The sequence below is a fragment of the Apostichopus japonicus genome, chromosome 16 (genome assembly GCF_037975245.1).
Source record: "Apostichopus japonicus isolate 1M-3 chromosome 16, ASM3797524v1, whole genome shotgun sequence".
Classification (NCBI taxonomy): Eukaryota; Metazoa; Echinodermata; class Holothuroidea; order Aspidochirotida; family Stichopodidae; genus Apostichopus; species Apostichopus japonicus.
Window position 1 is genome coordinate 8,553,993 of NC_092576.1, and position 21,658 is coordinate 8,575,650.

A 21,658-nucleotide genomic window follows, 5' to 3' on the forward strand; every position below is an offset into this window, starting at 1 on the left:
ATAGATAGATAGATAGATAGATAGATAGATAGATAGATAGATAGATAGATAGATAGATAGATAGATAGATAGATAGATAGATAGATAGATAGATAGATAGATAGATAGATAGATAGATAGATAGATAGATAGATAGATAGATAGATAGATAGATAGATAGATAGATAGATAGATAGATAGATAGATAGATAGATAGATAGATAAAAAAAATGTTTTTTAATGAATCCAGGCGTGCATCGTGAGTTGGTATGGCGTATACACCCTGTCCCCATTCAATCTCATAAGATCATAGTAGTAGCATGGCCTTATAATGTTTTTCACTTCTTCTGGTGAGCTTTCTTCAAGAATTAAAGAGGAGCTGGGTTCAGTGACCTCTACAGTGCTATACATTCCTCTGTAAAATATCCTGGGTCCATCCCTGGTAATACAATATCAATACAAGGACTCATGAGAGGACAAAAGTACCCATTACGGAAAGCTTGAAAATACCGTTCTTGTAAGTTTACAATTACCTTAAAGCCAAAAACAATTATAAATAAAACTAAAATTAAAGATAGAAATATTTCATTCTGGTAAACTTTGGGAAGATATAAATGATCACCCAAGGGCATTGTGATGTTTATTAAAGAATACTAGAATTATAGAGTAAAATACAAACACTGCGCAATAAAAAACCCAGCAATTTCAGTTAACATAATAGTTGACAATATCTGTCCTATATGTTACTTTAATATGGAAATTCTAATTTCACTCGGTGAACGTACGTGTTTACGCATGCGCACAGGTGCTCTATTTATGCCTTGGAGACAAATTATCTTCGCTAGCTGCCATGTGTCTGTGTCTGTGTGCGGGAAAAAAACTTTGAATGAGCATTACCGTAACCCCGGACGAACAGTTAACATCGTTGTGTTTAAGCATAGAAGATAATATAATTTTGCTGTCTACGTAAGATGAAAACCATCCATATAGAAACAGTGAGATCGTAGATAATATTTCACGGTAGGAAAGTATGATTTAAGCAATCAGTGTATATTTGGATTTGTCGCAAGAGTATACATATGCATCAATAAAATACATTTATCTTCTGCGTTTGCTATCTAGACTGACTGCACAGCAACAACACAAGATGTATTCATCACTTAACCAAATTAGGTTTTGTCTATAAATTATTACTTCGCTCATGTGGTTGAGAAAATTAAATTGAAAAGGGCATTTTGGGTGTGCGTGCAACGGAGTGTAAAGAAAGAAATTTGTAAGTGAGAAGAACGTTAGGAACAATAGTGCCGTACTGAGAGACTGCTGGGGCAGACGACAAGCAGACGTCGTATTCAACGGAAGTCATTACAGACAATTTGGCGGGAAGCTGACAGAGCTACTTAGTATTTCAAACTGCGTATATTATACTCTTGGATATTCCTGTGTTAACATTTACTGTAAGAGAGCCACACGATACATACCGGATCAACTATGGATTACTATGTTTTCGAACATTCCCCCAGCATGGAGGAAATAGCAGCCCAGGGTGTTTATCTTAACTGGGAAACTCTTTTGGAAGAAATTGGAGGAACGGCCCTCCTTGCAGGGTGAGTAGTATTTCAAAACTTAAATATATAATAAATTTTGTTTTAACAATTACAAAACAGTTAAGTGCGAAGATGATGCATTTGCATGCCTCTGTAGTACTGAGTGATAGGAACTATAGCCTAGCGTTAACCTCTTCTGTGCTCACGTAGGCTTAATATGCAAATTTTTATTACAATACGAAATTGCGCCCTATTGGATTCTCACCGATATGCATAAACTTTCTAAATAATGAGTAGATCATACATGTCACTACTAAGCGATATTGCATCAATTTTACCTTCTGCTCTTCATTACTTAAAAACTCTCATTATGCTGATACAGTACCAGTTAATATTTTTAACCATAGTTCGATTCCTATGAAGCTTCTGGTTTAAAACAACATAAATCTATTTTAAATGTTATGGAAACTTTTCTTTTAAAGATCCATTCCATCTTTTTCTTAACTCAGGCAGTCACATTATAGGCATAGTGCTTTGGTTTTGAAGTCTAATGTATGCTTAAATATAATGTTTTGTACTCCCGAACAGCCTAGTAAGCAGCATTTTACATACAAACCATGTAAATAGGCCTAGCCTACATGTACATCATGATTAAGAGTATTCTACCCCATAATATAACACTGAGTTGTTGATGCTGCTTGTATATAAACAATTGTGTACCTTATTAAGGTATATAAACCATTCTCGGTAGGGTTCGCTCAATACTAGAAAGCTCAAAGGATTTTTCTATTGATGTTATTTCATGCCAAACACTGTTATAAAAACAAATACAAGTTTATTCAGCAACTTGAGTTTGACATTAAACCATAAAATACAGGTGTGATTAAAACGTAGTTTAGTGGACGTAATCAGATATACACGAAACTAATAATAATTATATAACTTTATATCATTTTGTATGATGCAATTTTGTGGTTACGCAAGAGGTACGGCACCTACTGCTTTAAATTTAATCCTTACGGCCCTGCCATCTCAATCTCCATATGAAAGTACAGTAGGTTGACTGCATCATCTCTGCGGTCGCAGACAACACTGCAGTATGGTTTATGAAGTATAACGTGAGGTTAAGATGAACGTTAAGTGAAAGCTTCATCGATTGTTTACAAATTTCTGAAATGTTGGAGTAAATAAAGCGATTTGTCCTTCCCTTGTTTATTTGAGAATAAGATTCTACATCTTAAACACCAGTTTGCTTTTTAACCATTTCCACCTTCTATGTTATCCAGCCCACGCTATAATATGTAGATTTTGTCAAGCTTATGCAGGGGCGGGTTTCTTGAAAGGTCGCCCAAGTTAAAGTACCAGATGGCAATGTCATATCCAATTATCTGAGGATCCGTTGGTGACAAAAATCTAAGGTTTCTTGTAAAATATAAACTCAAGGGGCAGATAAGGCGATTTCCATTTATAGCAGGATTTACATCAATCGAAAACTGAAACCATGTATAGTATACATACGGTAGAGAAGGAAGGTGGAACAGTAGATGGGTAAAAAATACAACAACAAAAAAGAAAGAGACAGATCAAATTGCCTCTTAAGTTTCTAGTCAAAGGTTTTGCGAGGATCGCACTGAAATGTAACAATTATCGTGAAAATACAGTCGCCATTTTTGCAATCGACCACTGACGGCTTTGAGGTTGAGGAAGATGTTATTGAGAGCGGTACGAGATAATACTTGATGTTGTAACTCTTAAGTCCAACTGATGGGAGAATTTACTGTCATATAGCGTAACCAGGACGATGACTCTTTAATCATTTGACGGAGGGACAGGATGGACCTACTCGAGCCCTGTGACTTCGTAAACACAGCTGATTCACAACGAGATTACAGTTGTAAATTTTAAAGTTTTGTACCACAGTATATTCTGAATTGTGCTGACAAATCTGATAGTAGCATGTGCTAATAGGTTTACAGTAGGAACTGAGGATATGTGTAATCCCAACAATATCACAACAACTGGATTTGTTGGGATTACACAAATCCTCAGTTCTTACTGTAATCCTCATATCGCTCGGTCCAGTTTATACTTTGATTTAAAGTACAGTAACTGTGTTCTATGTGTGCATCGGGTGGAAAACATGATGGTGGCACCTAATTGCGTTAGGGTGGGAGGACGGTTAGGAGAAAGACAACGAAGGTTGCATTAAGGGCAGGGAACCTCTGTCCCCCAGTCTGACTATGGACCTGGGAGCAGCTATATTCAAACTTATCTCTAGGAACACAGAATAATGTTGCTTCTTTGGAACTGTATTTGAGTTTTCACCTCATAGGAGGTACGAACAAAAATCAAACGAGTGATCATAATGGACACTTTTAACCTGGAGTGAATTATTCATGAGTCTTTGGAATGATAATATTGTTTTAAGCTTCTATAGATAGTGTATACATCATGTTCATTCATCTATATGTTCCACTGATGCTTTCATAAACGGGCGTTCTTCAAACTCTGATGCGATTTAACATTTATAAAACTGTAGATTATTCATGAATAAATTAAACCTAGGCTTCCGTAGTTCCATTTCCTGGGAGTTTATTATGCGACTGACTCATAATATTACCATTCATTAAAGCAGAATTTAATCTAGCGTCAACAGGGAGGCATAACAAAGAACGATGGGAGTGTTAAGGAAAAACGTGCTCTGTCTGGAAGTTCGAGAAAACATTTGCATTAACAACATTTTAAGCATAATAAAACAAAAATAATAATGAAAGAAATAATTAAAAAAAGAAAAACTTAAAGTAAAAATCTAATCGTGTAATGATATAGTGATCATTTATTCTTTAAATATACGAAACTGACAATTTAGAACAAAATATATTACAGAAAAGTAAAACCAATTTATTACCCCTTCCTCCTCCCCCTTCATGAGGCTTAAATGCCATTAAATAGGCCTCTTCTGGGGTATCTGATGATATCTTTATAAGTTTTCAAACATCTGCTTTTTGTGTTTAAAAATTAACTTTCCTCGCCATGCTAATACGCACTTGAACAGATGATTTGTCTCCGTGAGTTTCTTGAACTGGTGTCACCATGACAACAGATTACCCACCCCTAGCATCAAATAGTAATAACAAACCATAGGCCTACCAACTGTGCGTGCACAGGAAATATTCGCTATGCGTGTTAAAGCAGTCAATGAGGTGTACGGCAGTGACGTACACTGGCTTTCAAAAGAAATGTGCTGGGGGGGGGGGGGGGAGGGAGTTCCAATATTCCCTGAACTAACTGTGGCAGGGGCAAGGTTTGTGGATACGAATGATAAAATTCTTACAAATTTTAAGTCCTGTCGGCGACTGGCAGTCAGCAGTGTCCGGTTAGGCAAGACTGCAACTGTCCAGCTTTAACCAGTCTAACTAATCACGGAGATATGATTTTTACTAGTGATCTAAACGAGCACCGGTTGCTAACATAAAACTAGTCGTTGTGCGCGCTCGTTGGTTGTTCATTGCGCGCTTTTCAGCCGTATGTTTATTGCTCTAGACGCTCTGAAAGGCGGAAGCGCAATGTTGCTTTAACAAATAGCAATAACGGCCATTGAAATGATTTAGACATTTTAAGATTAAATATAAGAAAACGTGAGTGATAACAGCAAGGACATGCACGGAAGTTACAGGAGATTTAATTTGCATCTTATGAGCATTAGTTTGTTATCCAACCTTGAGCAAGATATTAATGTGACTTTCGATGAGATATATTCTTGAATTCTTTATATATTATGGAACATTAAATTTTCAACAAGGAAATTTAAGTTCCTGTCAAAAACGTTTGCATTTTAAGTTTTCAAGATATTCGCCTTGAAAATGTCAAAGTTGTTAATTTAAAGGATTGATTTGACGACAACTTTACTCCTCGTTCAAGTTTTAATAATTAAGTAGAATTATTTTAGTAAATCCAATTTATTATTTCAACGAACTGTATGACATTTACCTAAACTGATTCCGTACATTATTCTGCCTGCGTCCATGAAGGTTAAATGAAATTTTTAATGGCAAATAATTCATAGTAAATTTTAATAGAAATGAAACCTACACTAGCCTGGTATAGCAATTGTTTTAAATACTATGTGACATTCAATACAGAAATGTTCGTACTGTATAGTTCACTGTGTGTAAATCAATACTCAATCGCAACTAAATCGTTATATATTAATTACACTCTAAAATTGTTCCTAGGCAAATATTTAACCTAACATTGATTACCGTATATGTATCCAACCGAATTTGATGGACATTTTGTCCCAAAATAAGTAAAATTACGACCAGTCACAGCTTTACCATTTCATAAAAACTTATAAATTGTTCAAATTGTCTGCACGGTATCTGTTTTGTTGGATAAATTTGCGCCCCAGTGTTGTTAGGTTAAACTGTTTGCCTAACAAATTTAGAGTTTATTACTAAAAGTGATATGCATTTAATAACAACATACACAATAATAAGTCTCAATACCATTTTCACTTCTCTAAGTAGGCTTTTCAACTCTCATTTAAAAAAAAAACGGAAATAACAATATTATTTCGAAACGTCCGTCAATATCGTGTACGTGCTTCCGGAGCATGGATTTATCAAAAATATAATAAAACTGGATTTACGTGAGGCGGAACCGTTCAACATTGTGCTATTCGTCTACAGTGAATAAAGTAAAACACATTGAATTATGAAACCATGAAGGAGGGGAAGTATGCTCCTAAAAATAGGTGCATATATAGTTACGAATGATTATTATTAATCAGCCAATCATATTATTTTTGAAAATAAAAATATTAAACCATTTTTTTTCTTCAATTGACGTAGGCTATCCGGCACGAAAAGTCAACCCATTGTATAACTGAAAGCATCTTACAGAATGATCTCCTTATTTTGTGGTTTGGGTTGTATTCAGTATAGGCAAGGTCCTTTTAATTTGGTTGAACAAATGTTTAAATCCGGAAAACATTTGGAAAAGCAAAATAAATAATAATAATATTAAACATAACTAAATAAAATCGAAAGTTCGATGCAGAGTTTAAACATCTATTTCTTTTTAGCAATTTATAAGAATTCATGAAATTACAGCTTGGAAATTTACATTAATTCCTATTCTACTTAAGTCAATGCAGGTTCAGTCCTTTAGTACATTGCACCATATAGCAAGATGAATATGAACGATTCTGTCTCACGTAAAATATGAACAATGAACAGAGCCATAGTACAGTAGTACACAAGCATGAGCGTACGTAAAAATGCAATTCCCATTTGTATGATTCCGTCGAGTACATGGTTCTATGCGCGAATACAAGCTCTTTATCTTACACCAGCGCGCAGCTGCTATATCAGATTACCAAAATGCACCTTATATGAGTTCTATAAGAGTAAGATTGCAAATCCACAAATAATAGACAATTATGTAAATTTATGAGTATAGGAGGAACGAATTCACTGTAGAGAATCGCCATTAAGGCCCGGTCACACTATACCGATTTTTTTTATCGGAATACTATCCGATTTTCCCAGAGGAATCGAAACAGACAGTTTTTCGTTCGGGTCTTCTAGCCACAGTGATAAAGGACCTGATTTGCTATCTGTTGAGCCATTCCGATGTGGAATAGCCATCTCCTAACTTTTGATATTGACTCCGTTTCCTTTTATCGGTTAGATATATCCGATTTCTCTTCCGATTTTTATCGTTTTCGATGTGACGTCACTTCAGAATGTAGTCCGTTCCAGAACCCCTCAGATTTGGAGTAGGTATTCGAATATTCCACTGCATTCATTACATTCACTACCACAAACCTCACTCTTCGTCCTAAAATCGGAAAAATCGGACCGTATTCCGATAGAATATCGCTGTAGTGTGACCGGGCCTTAAAGGCTAGTAAAGAGTGACGTAGCACCCTGTTAACAGCCCATATTCCTCTCGTCGCTCTTTTCTTACATCCTACCTCTCCACCGTTGTGTCTATGCTTTGCTCTATTCATTGCTCATTTGTCTTATTTAACTGTATGTCTATCTTTAAAGAGTGACGTAGAACCCTGTTAACAGCCCATGTTCATCTCGTGGCTCTTTCCTTTCATCCTTTACCTCTCCTCTGTCGTGTCTATGTTTGCTCTCTTCATTGCACATTTGTCTTAGTTAACTGTATGTCCATATTTGTCTCTCTGTTACTCTGTGTCTATCTGTACTTCTGTCTTTCTGTCCATCTGTGTCCCTTAATGCGTACTTAGTGTGTTTCACGGTTTCACTTAGCATCTGAAGAAGATCCTATTAGGATCGAAACTTCAGGCCCTGTAAGTTTCCAAATTCGCCTACACAGGCTATTTGCTAAAGATAAGCAGTTTGTTAACAACCTTGTTTTTCTATCTGCACCCTAATGAATAATAACGACTATTATGTCATATTTTATGATAGAGAAAACATTTTCAAGGCGTCTGATTTTGTCCATGTATACACATTAACTCGTGGTAGAACAGTGTATTCATTTCTAGTCATTGGTTCAAAATAACAGCAATGTAGCCTATATGGATCATCTTTATGTTGTCTATGCCTTTAATACAAGGCTTGTATAAAGCAGAAAATGTGTCACATATAACCAGAGCAGTGTACATGATTTACATTCCTGTCAAACCCTCTACATTTTTGTAAGCAATCTGTGGTTTATACTTTCCTCTTCTATATGCGTTTACTGTTTACATCAGTTTAGCATCATGCTTATTCCAATTACCCTTTTGCTTGAAATTACTGTATTGTTGTAAACATTGAATTGGAATTATAAATACCTTGTATATGGTACATTGACATTTCAGCAGACATCTTTGTTACAGCTGTGACCCCATCAATTATATGAAAATCATGATAAAAAGTCCTGATATACAACTGTCGGGTCACAAACTTGGAAGAATGAATAATATAGAACGTTAGTAGAGCGGCGCCTTGTTATTTATTGTCCGTGTACTTCGACAGAGAAGGGTAAATGGAATATTTACAATACAATCTCACAAATTCACGGCGACATTTGTGGTGTTTGTTGTAAACTTCCTCGAATGAAGGATTAAAGAGGCACATATAGCTAACAAACAAGTTTAGCCAAAGCTCGCATTTCCGACCTGATCTGTCGGTGGAACTGTTCGTGGCGTTCCACTTTTTTAAAACCTTATATACCTTTTCAAATCAGTTACTTAATTTAAAACTTCCCCAATAATCGAATATGAAGTTTTTTTCTTTTTCTAGTATCGTTCAAAGGATTTTGCAAGGTTTTAACTTACCAGTTAAACACAGGAGACGTTTTAGTGCATAAAACCAATTGAGCAATTTCAAAACCTATGAATATGCATAGCATAGGCTAATTATGACGTAAGAAGTTTGAATAGGTCTTCGTCTGTAACTCCTATATTGTATCAGTTGTTCCGATGTTAACGCAGATACGCCAATATTGTATCGTTTGAACGACCGGTTACCAAAACGTGCTTTCTATATTAGAACTGAAACACACACACACACAAATTGCTATCATGAATAAATATACTTATTTAGCCGTTACTTTTGTCTGTGTGCGAGTAAAACATCCCTAATTATAAAACACTTTTTGCAATTAAGAAGGTTTTTTGTTATTAAGTTCATTGAATTTGACTGGAAAAGACTCAATTCTCACATTGCCTAACTCTTCACCGAGCTATAAAGGCCTAACACGCATGCCTGTTTCTGTATTGAACGATACATACTTGACATTGAAATTTAAAACATTGACATTGAAATACACATAAAGTTGACTTCATCGAAGTTTACCGATGGCATCCATAAGTATTAATATTTTCAGATTCTCCAACCTGCAGACAAGGACTTTGTATAGTTGATTATTTGAACGGAACCTTTACCGCTTTTACATCAATTTACTTGAAAGTTTGTGCATGCGCAAAATTAGGTTAACATGTCTATACGTTGCAATTAATTTCGGAACGCTGCCTTTCTGCATGCATGACTTTCCTCGTCAACCTGAAAAAATCGTATTTATTTCGGTCAGTTTATACATTAATCTCTGGAATTCCAATTAACCTTAAATTCTGAAAACATTGAAGGATGTGGATTATGTTTGGAGTATTCGCGTTAAACGCGAAGCATGGCAACGGAGTTACGTAATGTATGTACGTATTCCAAAATTATGGGTATATTTAATAGGAATGTATTTATAATGTTAAAGGGCTGCTGATATCTCGGGTTTCAAACACATTTCAATAAAAACAAATTGTTAAAGTACTACAGACATCTAGCCAATTTGCTCCATATTCAGTACATTTGTTGTGTGTGATAATCTCATTCAAAATCTGTTGAAAAATTTTTAAAAGCTTTTTATTTTCCAAGATATACACATTTGAAGCTTTGATCAATCTGGAAAACTCATTAAAAATCTGCAAATTATGGCGTATAGTGTTGAACTCATCAACTTTTCTTATCTTTGCTCTTAATAAGTTAATCACTAATTACTAGCTCACATATATCATTTGACTAATGTGACGTATGTAGCTAATGTTTATTCATAAATAAATCTAGAATTAGGAAAAGACTTGTAAAATGGTCAATCTTTGATGGATTGTGATGAAAGTTGCAGCTATTTTCTTGATTTCTAATGCCTTTTGGAGTGATTAGGATAAATATTGTACATAGTTGTCCGTTGAACTTTAAAGAAACGCATAAGTTTACTTGGATATACTTTTTACATTGTTAAGGTATATTATATCGAAATGAATCATTTTATCTACAAATCTAGCCCAATGATATGTCAAAAATTCGAAAGAGAAAGAGAAAACTAAAAACATCTAACAAATTTTAAGGGAACTAATGGAGTAGAATATGAAGTGTAATTTGTGAAATTTTGATGAGGGTAAGCTAAAAAATATCCGTGTGTTTAACCTTTCACATTTATGTGACAAGGTCCCACACAAAATTTCTGATTTACCTGTAAATATCGTCAATGCACATTCATCTGGTAAATTACCATTTGTAAGTCGAAGTAATGATTTCGCGTAGGTTTATACAGATGAATTCCAATACTTAAACTGCTGAGTTGCCAAATTGAGCAATTTGGCATTTTAAGACTTTGACCACAGAACTGCCTTGATTTGTCGTAGGGCTAATTTAAAAGATAAACACGGCGTGGTTATTTAACAGAAAACAGAGCGATATGAAAAATATATTAATGTACCTGATACTTTCTATTCACGACGTAATGATGACGTAAATATGATTGTGATGTTGTACGCCTGCGTATTGACAGGTTGACAGCCAGTGTCCAAAGGCAACGGTGAGGCTATGCTCACAGTAAACTAAAGGTGTTCTTACAAATTCATCTCCAATTCGATAACATAAAAATAAAATTACTTTTCTACTCACACCTGTCTCTTCCCTATCCAAGTTACTCCTTTTGACAAACGACATTGTCAAAGTAAGTTTTTAATTCAGAACCAAATTAACTAATTGTTCATATAAGATAAGTTTTCATAAAACATCTGTTTCAGACTGTATTTTCCCCCGATTTAAAGTATTCTCACATAATTTGTTGTTTGTTTCGAAGATATTTTTCCATGGCAATATGTTGTTGTCTACTTGCATCAGCTTTACCAGTTCATGTTTATTTAAATTTAATCAGATATTATTCGTATTCATGAACTATGGATGGATGGCTGTCACACATTTTAATAATACTTACACCAGATAGGCAGCGTTTCGTTAGGTTCATTGTGCAATATCCATAATTCGTTTCTTATGTTTGATTATTTCATTCTTAATACACTAGGCTATGTGCAATGTTTTTAGGGTCACCTTTTTAGGGTACTAGACTATAGTCTCTTTTCTCTTATGCATATTATCATTATTTTTTATCTGTTTAGGAGCAGTATATTGCTTTATAGGTGCCTTTAAAGTTTAATTGTTTTCAAAATTGAATTTTGATCCTTTCGTTTTTGATCCGTTATAGACTGTCGTATAGGTTTTTCAATTTGTTAGTTTTAGGTTTAAATTCCTATTAGTTTCGATTCTTATATTTGACCATTTTCGAGAGTTTTGATTCTTATTCCTTCATTCAGTTGCAATTCTTATTTTTCTTAATAGTTTGAATTCTTATTATCCTATTAAATTAATATGTGCAATTCATAGTTTGGTATCCTTTTTGTGTATTTTCATGTATACTATTTGTATTATTCTTATTCCATCTTATCATTGTATTGTCTTATTGCGAGCATTTAATTGCCCATTTTTGGTGCTTAATAAAGTTTATTTGAATTGAATTTGAATTTGAATATATATAATTATAATAAACGTCATCATCATTCTACCAGTTTTTAGTGAAAGAGACATGTTGGGCAAGTGCTTTTAACTTGTCGGATACAACCGCAACTTGATCAATGCTCGATATATTTGGTACAGTCGAAAGGTTATACAATTGCTTTCAAACTTGAGAAACATGGAAAAAAAGAAACACATACGCTAGACATGATATCTTTCGTGAGAGAAAGTCTACTTATTTATGCCTAATGCCTTAATATGTTCTTTTATTAGGTAAAGTAACGCCGCTTTAAACTGTTATACTATAAAACTAACGCCGTCTACATTAATTTGCTACGTCACTTTATAGTGTCAATCTAAATAACGAAATGAACCATTCCACCACGTCAGAGATGACGTCAAAAGAAGTGTTTTGAGAGAGAAATATACCAGTGTTGGTTGGATATTATGAACAAGATGAAGATAGAGATTAAAGTAATTTACAAGATTAGATAGTTGTCATAGGCAACTTGATAAACATGTTTAACAGATATTATCCAAGTTTGTTAGACGTTTTACTCCAATGAAGCAATTACACTGTTAGACAGCTCCATTTGGTATAGTACTTGGCGAGCACATAATTTCCAAGAAGCCATATATCGCTGAACAAACATAATCTGTACTGTAGTGAGGATATACTTGTAGATATGAAGCTATTAAACAAATCAGTCAAGGAAAAGGAAGAATACAAAAAAAAAAAAACATCTTTCAAGCAAACTCTCTACGCACAGTGTTTCAACTGAGAAACCCTAAACGGTACGTTCAAATGGATGTGTGGATATGTTTGTTATTCATTATCAGATTAGATGGACCATTGAAACAGCTTATAGTCTAATCCATTGTCATCGATCAAACACAATTCCTGGATGTTTGTTTCCGAAGCAAAATAAGGAGGACTATCTTTTCCCCATTATTTATTGGTTTCCCCTTCACTAGTTGATAACGCGTCTAGGCAAAGTCATGACTATAGAAATCGATAAATTTGAGCTCTCTTTCAAGTTGATTTAATCACAAAAGTTAGATTTTAGTGAAAAGAAAATGCCATGTTAAATGGAAATGTTGTCCCAGCCTATAAAACCAATAAAAATGTGCATTTATTAGACATGTGACGGAAACTTATATGAAATTTCAGCAAGATAATTTTTAGTTATTGATAGTGTCAGATGTTGTGCCAAATGTAATGGTTGATTACTACCGTACATATTATAACATACAATTAACTAGTTTGTTATATAACACAAAATACAACTATTCAACATTTTAACTATTTTTTTATAGTGTTAGTTACGTGCTAAGTGATTGAGTTGACTACTATACAGTACATATTACAACATATAATACACTTGTTATATTAACTAAGTGTCAGTTATGTGTTTATATATAAATATATATATATATACAGTCGTGTGTTATGTTGTATTGTGTTATCACTGAACGTTAGTAGTACATATATCGATGGTTGTTAACGAATATAAATATGTTGAAGTGTCTGGTCTTAATGACTCCACATAATTTGATGACTATAACACGTGTTGTGTGGGAGTAATTCAAAGACGAAAGTATGTATTTTGAGGTTGTAGCGCCTTAATTATATTTGAACGTATTTAATTAACACCTAAATTGGTTTGATTTTAGAGATTAAATATGTTAGTGTGGTTTAATTGCTTCTCTCATGATGAAAATAACAAGTTGAATAATTTAAACGTTTGAGACGATACATATATATTTTGTTAATTTATTTCTTCGAATAATTTTCAGACAAAATAAGACATTATAATGCCTGAATTCCGTCTCTTGGTTTCGTAGTATTTGTCTTATAATCTCTGATTCACGAGTTAATTTATTTCTAGGAGAGAGAGAGAGGGGGGAGTGAGGTGGTTGTGTATAATAGAAGGGTGAGTAGGTTGGTATATATGAGCAGCAGGATATTAGTTAGAAACGAACATTAAAATTAAAATCATGATCAAATCAACCCGATTATGAATATATGATACCCTCATAAAGTTGACTTGAATATAACTGCAGATGCTACATTCATATAATACAGTCATTCTTCAACGATGTATTTATCTTTATCGCTGTACTCTCTACCTCTTCATTGTATAGATATTATATATACAAATAATGCAAATACATACAAATTACCTTAAAATGTCACGTAAAAGTCATGCGACGGAATATTCTTCATAGTTTTTGAAATATCCTAGTATGTTTTGATATCAAAGGCATTCTGACCAAAGCATTTCAATAACGTTTTATAAATGTTTTGTTTAATTGGCTGAGTAAATAACCTCACGTAATCAAGTTCCGTTTTCTACATAGATTTGTTGAATTCTTGTTGTATGTACACCTAACATCATACACATACTTTGACATCCAAGTTACCTCCATTTGCCCAAAGTCATGTTGTTGTTTTCGTTATTATTATTCTCACCATGCAGACACTCCTACTGTGGTTTAATTGCTTAAACATAACATATGCCATCACCTTCACGGACTCTAAATGTATTACAAAATTCAGGATTCGTTAACCGCTTCTGGTTTCGACATCACAGTCCATAGCCATGTATACGCGTACATAAAGCTCCGCAATAATATTACCTACGTAGGTGAATTACTTCACACTGACGTCAACGGACGCTTCCGCCTTTCATTATGTGCGAGAAACTCCCTCCTTCTACGGACGGCTAACGACTCTCTAATTATAGGCGAGATGATTTCGTTCAATACGGATACACATTTGAACTGTTACAAACTCCACTTAAAGTACTTTAGAAACCATATGTAGAAAGACAAATGAACGCGTTGGATGAGGGTAATTCATTGGTAATTAGTGGCACTCTGTATTGTGTAGAAGAGATCATCTCATTAACGTTAGTAAAGCTTTATAAAGCAAATGAAAAGATTCTGAAAGATAATAAAATGTCGTTTTCGTCTCTCCTAAGGTTGATTATGTAAGCGCAATGTAGCCTGAGAGAAATAAGAGAGAATAATAACATCGTGATTATTCGTTTACAAATGATGAGTAGCCTATAGTAGGCAGTTAGCGACTTCTGATTTCTACATTTCTTATGACATACCATGGGGGAAAATGAGGCCATAAAAACGAGCATGTTTTCACATTTAAAGAATAAGGGTTGCTTTCGATCATCGTTCCTATAGGACTGCAGAGGTACATATACCTAAACCACATGAGTGAAATCAGAAGCGCTGGAGGATTTTATGTTGTGGGGGGGGGGGTGGTTGTGCAATACAATTCTTCGTGTGTTCATGAGCACCCCGGGGGTCAGTGCCCATGGAGAGAGGGCCCAAGAAGAAGAAATACTCTGAATAAATATCTTTTTAATGTATCGTATTCTTTTATTTTATATATATATATATATATATATATATATATATATATATATATATATATATATATATATATATATATATATATATATATATATATATATGTATGTATATATATAAACATATGTATGTAGGCTAATAAGTATTCGTAAATTAAGGAAAAGGGTATGCAACCATTTACAAAACGTCACATTTTGTAGATTAATTAACTCATTCCAGTTTTAGATAAGTGTATACGTTTGTAGATATATGGTTTACATAGAATGTGTAGCACAACGTATAGATTGGAAACCTGCACACTTTCCAACACTCAACATCACTATACCGTAACCCTGTGTTATAGCTATATTACCCGTTTGTTTCGTAGCATATTTTAATTTCCGAGTTACTTTTCGGTTTCCCTACAGCTCAATTGACAGCTTTTAGAGCTATGTGTCAGGGCGGAGTGACTACTATTTCGTGTTAAATCAATACCGGTGCATTTGTCTGGAAATGTTAGTATTGGCTGCTGGAGTAAAGCTGGTGTGTTCATAAATAGATTCAGGCGTAGTTCGTAATAACTAATTAAACTTTCGATCCCAACCATAACGCCAAACATAACATCCTGACCTATATTTGTATGATCCAATTATCTTTATATGATCAAGTGTAGCGATTTCTGACCCGGTTTCAACAATACTGCACTTTATATTTGGTTATACTTTTAGATTCTTTGGCTTCGATAGTCAGATATAAAATACGGTTCAACTTAAAAAGGATGAAATGCGTAAGGAAACTTTATAATGACGTCAAATTTCTATGAGATATTTATACAACTTTAGATTTTTTATTATTATTACTAACACAACCACAATGTCTTTTTTTGATGTCTCATGTTATTGCTATTGATGGCACACCCCAAACTTTGGTTTATTATTGAATTTGATTTTGATTTTTTTTTTCGGGATGACATGTGTTGAGAGTAAAGATCAATATTTTATTGCGGTTATTCTATCTATATTATTTTATATTAATTTGTATTACTTTAAATTATTTATGTATGTATGTACTTAGATCCTCCTGCAAGCAGGAAAATCGCAAAGATGCCTCATTGGCTTATCAAAGCCGCAAGCTGACCGAAGTCAGTCTCTTAGATTCATATTTATGTTATTTATATTATTTTATAGTATAATTGGGATAACTCCTTGTATTAGGTCTACAAAAAAAAAACTAACGGCTAAATGCATCCGTGAAAATACTTCACTTAATGCAATAATATGACGTTTGAATTGATATTAGAATAACATGAAAGTAGAGCTAATTGACTTATCACATCAGCTCTAACTGACATGTAGATTAAAAATCTCTCTTTGTAAGTATATATAATCCAAAGTTAGAGTATTCATCCATTTTGTCAAGAAAGAAACATTTACTTCAAATTTTAAACTGAGAATGAAAATAAATTGCTCCAGTTTTTTACTCTCTTGTATCGGAGTCTAAATGAAATTATAAGTATATCAAACATGATTGATGTATACAGTTTCTGCATTGTAAACCCTTTAACGTCAGGCTTCCAAAAATAAAGTGAAGTATAAAAAAAAATAAGGTCGAAAAAATCGTTGTTCATTGTATTATATTTATTATTATATTGGCTACTTTTATTCGACAAAAGTCTCGTGAACAAATAATGGATACAATCTATCATCTTAGTTTTAGATATCCAGTCAAAGACAAAGATAAGAAAGATAAAGAAAGTAGATGACGTTAATCAAAACGAATGTAATAAAAAGCAAATTAAAGAAGGAAGAAAGCAATCATGAAAGAAAGCTTCAGATAAAAAATAAATCTTCATATCCAGGACAAACTATCGATATTGTCCAGGGACCTTGGGTTTTATCATTTAATGTACTTAAACTTGATGGAGATGTAGTTAATGCAGCAATCCGAAAACACAGTTAGAGATACCTCCGTTTGATGTTTGAAATACGATCAGTTAGAACATGTTTCGCTGCTTTATGAATATTCATGAATGGTTTTTATCTCTTGAGTTACTTAAGTTGGCAGTTTGCATTAATCTTCCTCCATATCTTGAAATCTCGATCGATTGGTTTTATCTCGACAGGAGTCACGTGATTGCGAGAGATACTGTAATGGACTGATGTTTCATGTGAAAAGAAACAAGTCAAATGTATTGACTTTCGAGGAGTGGGTGATTTATAAAAATAAAAAACAAATTCACTTCCTGTTTGTGACATTGAATTGGAGGGATAATATTGTCTTGGGGAAACTTATGGCGCATGATTTTATAGATGAAACACGAATCGGATGTTAAATATCAGAAAGTTATATTCTTAAAAGGCTTGTGCTTTGTTTTTTGATGAGAAAGGTAGAAAGTTACAACCGTTATTTCTACATTACGCTCACACAATGAGTTAGGATTGACGCGCTCACAATCAAATTCTCGTGAAACTGGTCAACGTGTTAACATATATGATGATATTATTATGTCTTCCTTAATGTAGGCAGGATAGGTGAAGAAATTAGTCTATATTTGAACTTTAGATATAGATTTATGTAGACTTCTACTACATTGCGTATTGATTCCCGTAGATTGAATGAAAACAGTGTTCCATGAAATCAGTCATTATAAAATAGTTAGCTTTTCCTCTTTTACCATACAATTATACCAAACGTTGCCATTTCTTGGCTTGTGTATTAATTCTTTTACGCGGTATGCTCACCTTTTGTTAATCAAATTATTTTCCTCAGTTATCAACACATTTTGAGGAACAAATGACATGTTTAATTGAAGTTTTCATCTTAATAATATATAATGTGACAATGTATAGTTTAAAAAAAAACGGTTTTAGGAAATACAAAATATACAGAAACAAAAGAAGATGAAATTGAAAGTAAACTGTATGGTAATGTGGTGGTTTGTATGTGTCATTCATATTTAGAGAACCTTTCTTCAGGTCGAATTAGATAACCCTTTTAATTTAAGCTACAAGTCATCATACTTTAAGTGTAAGGCATTACCCCGCAGTCAAATTCCAAACCATCTTCAAATTTAAAAGAGACATCATTGCAAATGTTGACACTATACTTTAATATATTATATTTACCTCAAACCATTGACTGTTCACGTTCTTAAAATTTCTGCTCAGTTGTGACTTTATCTGTAATATAATATAGATCATGTTATATAAACATTTGGAGATAATATTTTGAATATAATTCAAACTTTCGGAAAAAGTGCTGGATGTATAAGATTTTTGTTTTGTCAATACAAAACAAATTTGAAAACCCCGTTGGAGGTACAATTTTTAAATTCATGGGTTTTCTTTGAAAACCCCCCAGGTACAGAAATACATCAAGAAAAATTCGAGTGACTTCTTAATAGTCTACATGTGGCAGACACTGCAGGGGATATGTAACATTTTCCCCCACTTTTCAGTCCATTGTTTGAAATATGATAAGATAATAAAACCTTCTGCTTTCTTATTTATAATTTATGTTAATTACGGTATATGTCATATCTGAAGTCATTGTAAACAAGTATTAGTTTTACTACAATCTGTTATAAATCTTGAATGTACAGTAAAAACGGTGTATAACACAAAATAACAAGCTAATGATTACAAACTTTAAGTATATATGCAATGCGATTTAAATTTAACAACATCTCTCTCAAAATTTGTCTTACTGTAGACGAGGTAGCGCGGATCACCATGTTATAACTCAATAGTTAATTTTCCTATCAGCGTACAAATTGAGCACATTTGCTTTGTAGCACTGTTCCAACTTCTGTATTCTTCCTATACGCGACGTGTACATATGATATTTATATGATTGCATTGCTTATATTATTTGGCTTTATTGTGTTATAAATGCAGTGTCTACGACTACTATTGTAATTAAATCGCAAAATATGTTACAAAAAAAATCGTTAAACTGATGTCTAGATGACGCCACAGGGACTACTTAATGTAATCACATATAGTCCGAAAATATACCTATGTTTGTTAGATTCTATACGCAAAAGAAGAAATTGAAATGATTGACAAAAAAAGGAGGCTGTTTTGTCCATATCACCATTTAAGAGGCTTTTAATCTTGTTAACATATTTCATTTCAAAGAGAGCACAGGAATGTATCTTCTACGAAAAAAATAGAGAATAATTGCAAAAGTGTTCTGTTTCAAGAAAGCAACCACACAAATTTATTGACAGAAAACTGGATTTATGACACATGTAAAAAGTTTGAGAAAGCTATCAGAATGGTAAAGTGATAGTTTTGTTTTAAACTTATATACGCTAAAATAGGCGATTAAGTTGTCCTCATAGTTGCTGCAAACATGAACACAGAAGGCAAAGAAAGCTGTCAAACAGTGTACGATGATATAATATTTCATTAAGATCCATTGACGTAACGCCTCATCCAAAAAATTGACAGTTTATAGACAATGAAACAACTTTTAAGGTTCATTATTTCATTTCATTAACTCGTTTTCAGCAGAATGCCTATATCGTCGCCTGGCTTAACCTTATTAGAGAACTGCTATAATCATTATTATATAGTGTGCATCTTCTGTAACGAAGAAGTATCCAAATGTTTTCTCTTTGCAATCAAAATAATGTTTAAAAGGATAAAGGGGATAGTTGACGGGGTAAATTTTTTCCTCATATGTAGCCTACTCATTTTAGTATCGCGTGGGACGTTGTCTTTATTTACAATGTGTCGTTTATTAGGAAAACACAATTTTTTTTCATTAATTTGAAACTTGAAGTAAGAGATGTGATGTGGCAGATGCACTTTCACGTGTGATAGGTGTATTTATTCAAAATTTAATTCCTATATAGTACTTTGCAATTGTATGGTTATGTTTCAGTATGAATATTGTACAGCTGTCACTTAATTAATCACGTATTTATTCATTCCTTCATACATATGGCAGAATACTTGATCAATTCGAAGTATGACTTCACTCCCGATTCTCATGGCTATATATCAGTGAAAACCGGTGAAGGTGATCTCCCGTTAATTAGTTAAACCTGACGTGTGTTATAATTTATTAACATGTGTGTCATGTATGACCAGTTGCTACTGAGAAGGACTTACAAACAGAAAATACTAAAATAAAATAAAACTGTTAGCAAACTGCTTATCCACTAGAGAGCCTGTGTAGGAGAATGTGTAAAAGTAAGTTGGCCTGACGTTTCGATCCTAGCAGGATCTTCTTCAGAGCCTCTGAAGAAGATCCTGCTAGGATCGAAACGTCAGGCCAACTTACTTTTATACAGAAAATACTAAACACACAATCTAATATATAGTAATTGGCTGAACTAACCAGACTACTCTAATGGTTTCGCCGATAATTTCGTCCACATTTGTATAGAAGGTAGTTGAAAACTTCTTGCAAAAGGCTTACTATCTGCAGTTTAAGCCATCCTTACCAGATATACTTACTAGTCAAACATAGGGACAGTTGTTTAGACTCCGTCCAAACCAGTCCGTATTTGAAATGAGTAATGAATTCGTCTGTTAGGAATTTTCCACAGTAGCATCTGCTGACAGGTCTAACATGTGTTACGGTGTTATAACACACTTCAGTTTATACTGATTATCTGTTGTCTCTCATTCACAGTATACAATCTGATCAAGCCATGTACATTGGGTACACAATAGAATCTGCTGACTGGTCTAACATATGTTACGGTGTTATAACATACTTCAGTTTATACTGATTAACGGTTGTCTCTCATTCACAGTATACAAACTGATCAAGCCATGTACATTGGGTACACAATAGCATCTGCTGACATGTCCAACATATGTTACGGTGTTATAACACACTTCAGTTTATACTGATTAACGGTTGTCTCTCATTCACAGTATACAAACTGATCAAGCCATGTACATTGGGTACACAATAGCATCTGCTGACATGTCCAACATATGTTACGGTGTTATAATACACTTCAGTTTATACTGATTAACGGTTGTCTCTCATTCACAGTATACAAACTGATCAAGCCATGTACATTGGGTGCACAGTAGCTGTAGTATCTGCTGACAGGTCTAACATGTATTACGGTGTTATAACACACTTTAGTTTATACTGATTATTCACAGTTCAAACTGATCAAGCCATGTTCGTTGGATAATATTGACTACATTCATTGGTGTTTTGTCACCTCTTATTGTATAACGTTGGAGCTCTGTCCAATCACAGTTAAACACCAAACAGTGAGAAATTCAAACAAAGTTACAAATCATTTTCAGTGTGCTACTTTGACATCATATATGCTTGCTGTAAGTTTACTTGTGATATTCACTATGTTTATTTTAGACATCAAAATGTCGGAAACGAATTGATTGATAGTTGTCATTTATTGGTATGGTGATATATAAAAAAAATCCTAAACAAAACTTTACCTTCCTTTCTTTGACA

The 21,658-nt window shown here is 33.6% G+C and overlaps 1 protein-coding gene across 2 annotated transcripts in view; it reads left to right on the top strand.

Moving 5' to 3' along the window:
- Positions 1 to 840: 840 nt before the first annotated feature.
- The window catches only part of LOC139983177 (uncharacterized), a 56,851-nt gene continuing 36,033 nt past the window's right edge, over positions 841 to 21,658 (top strand). The window contains exon 1 of one of the 2 annotated variants that reach the window (XM_071996558.1): positions 841 to 1,583. In XM_071996558.1, coding sequence (XP_071852659.1) covers positions 1,468 to 1,583 — 116 coding nt within the window. In that variant the 5' untranslated portion in view covers positions 841 to 1,467. The remainder of the gene's footprint in view (positions 1,584 to 21,658) is intronic. The other variant, XM_071996559.1, reaches the window with a different exon arrangement.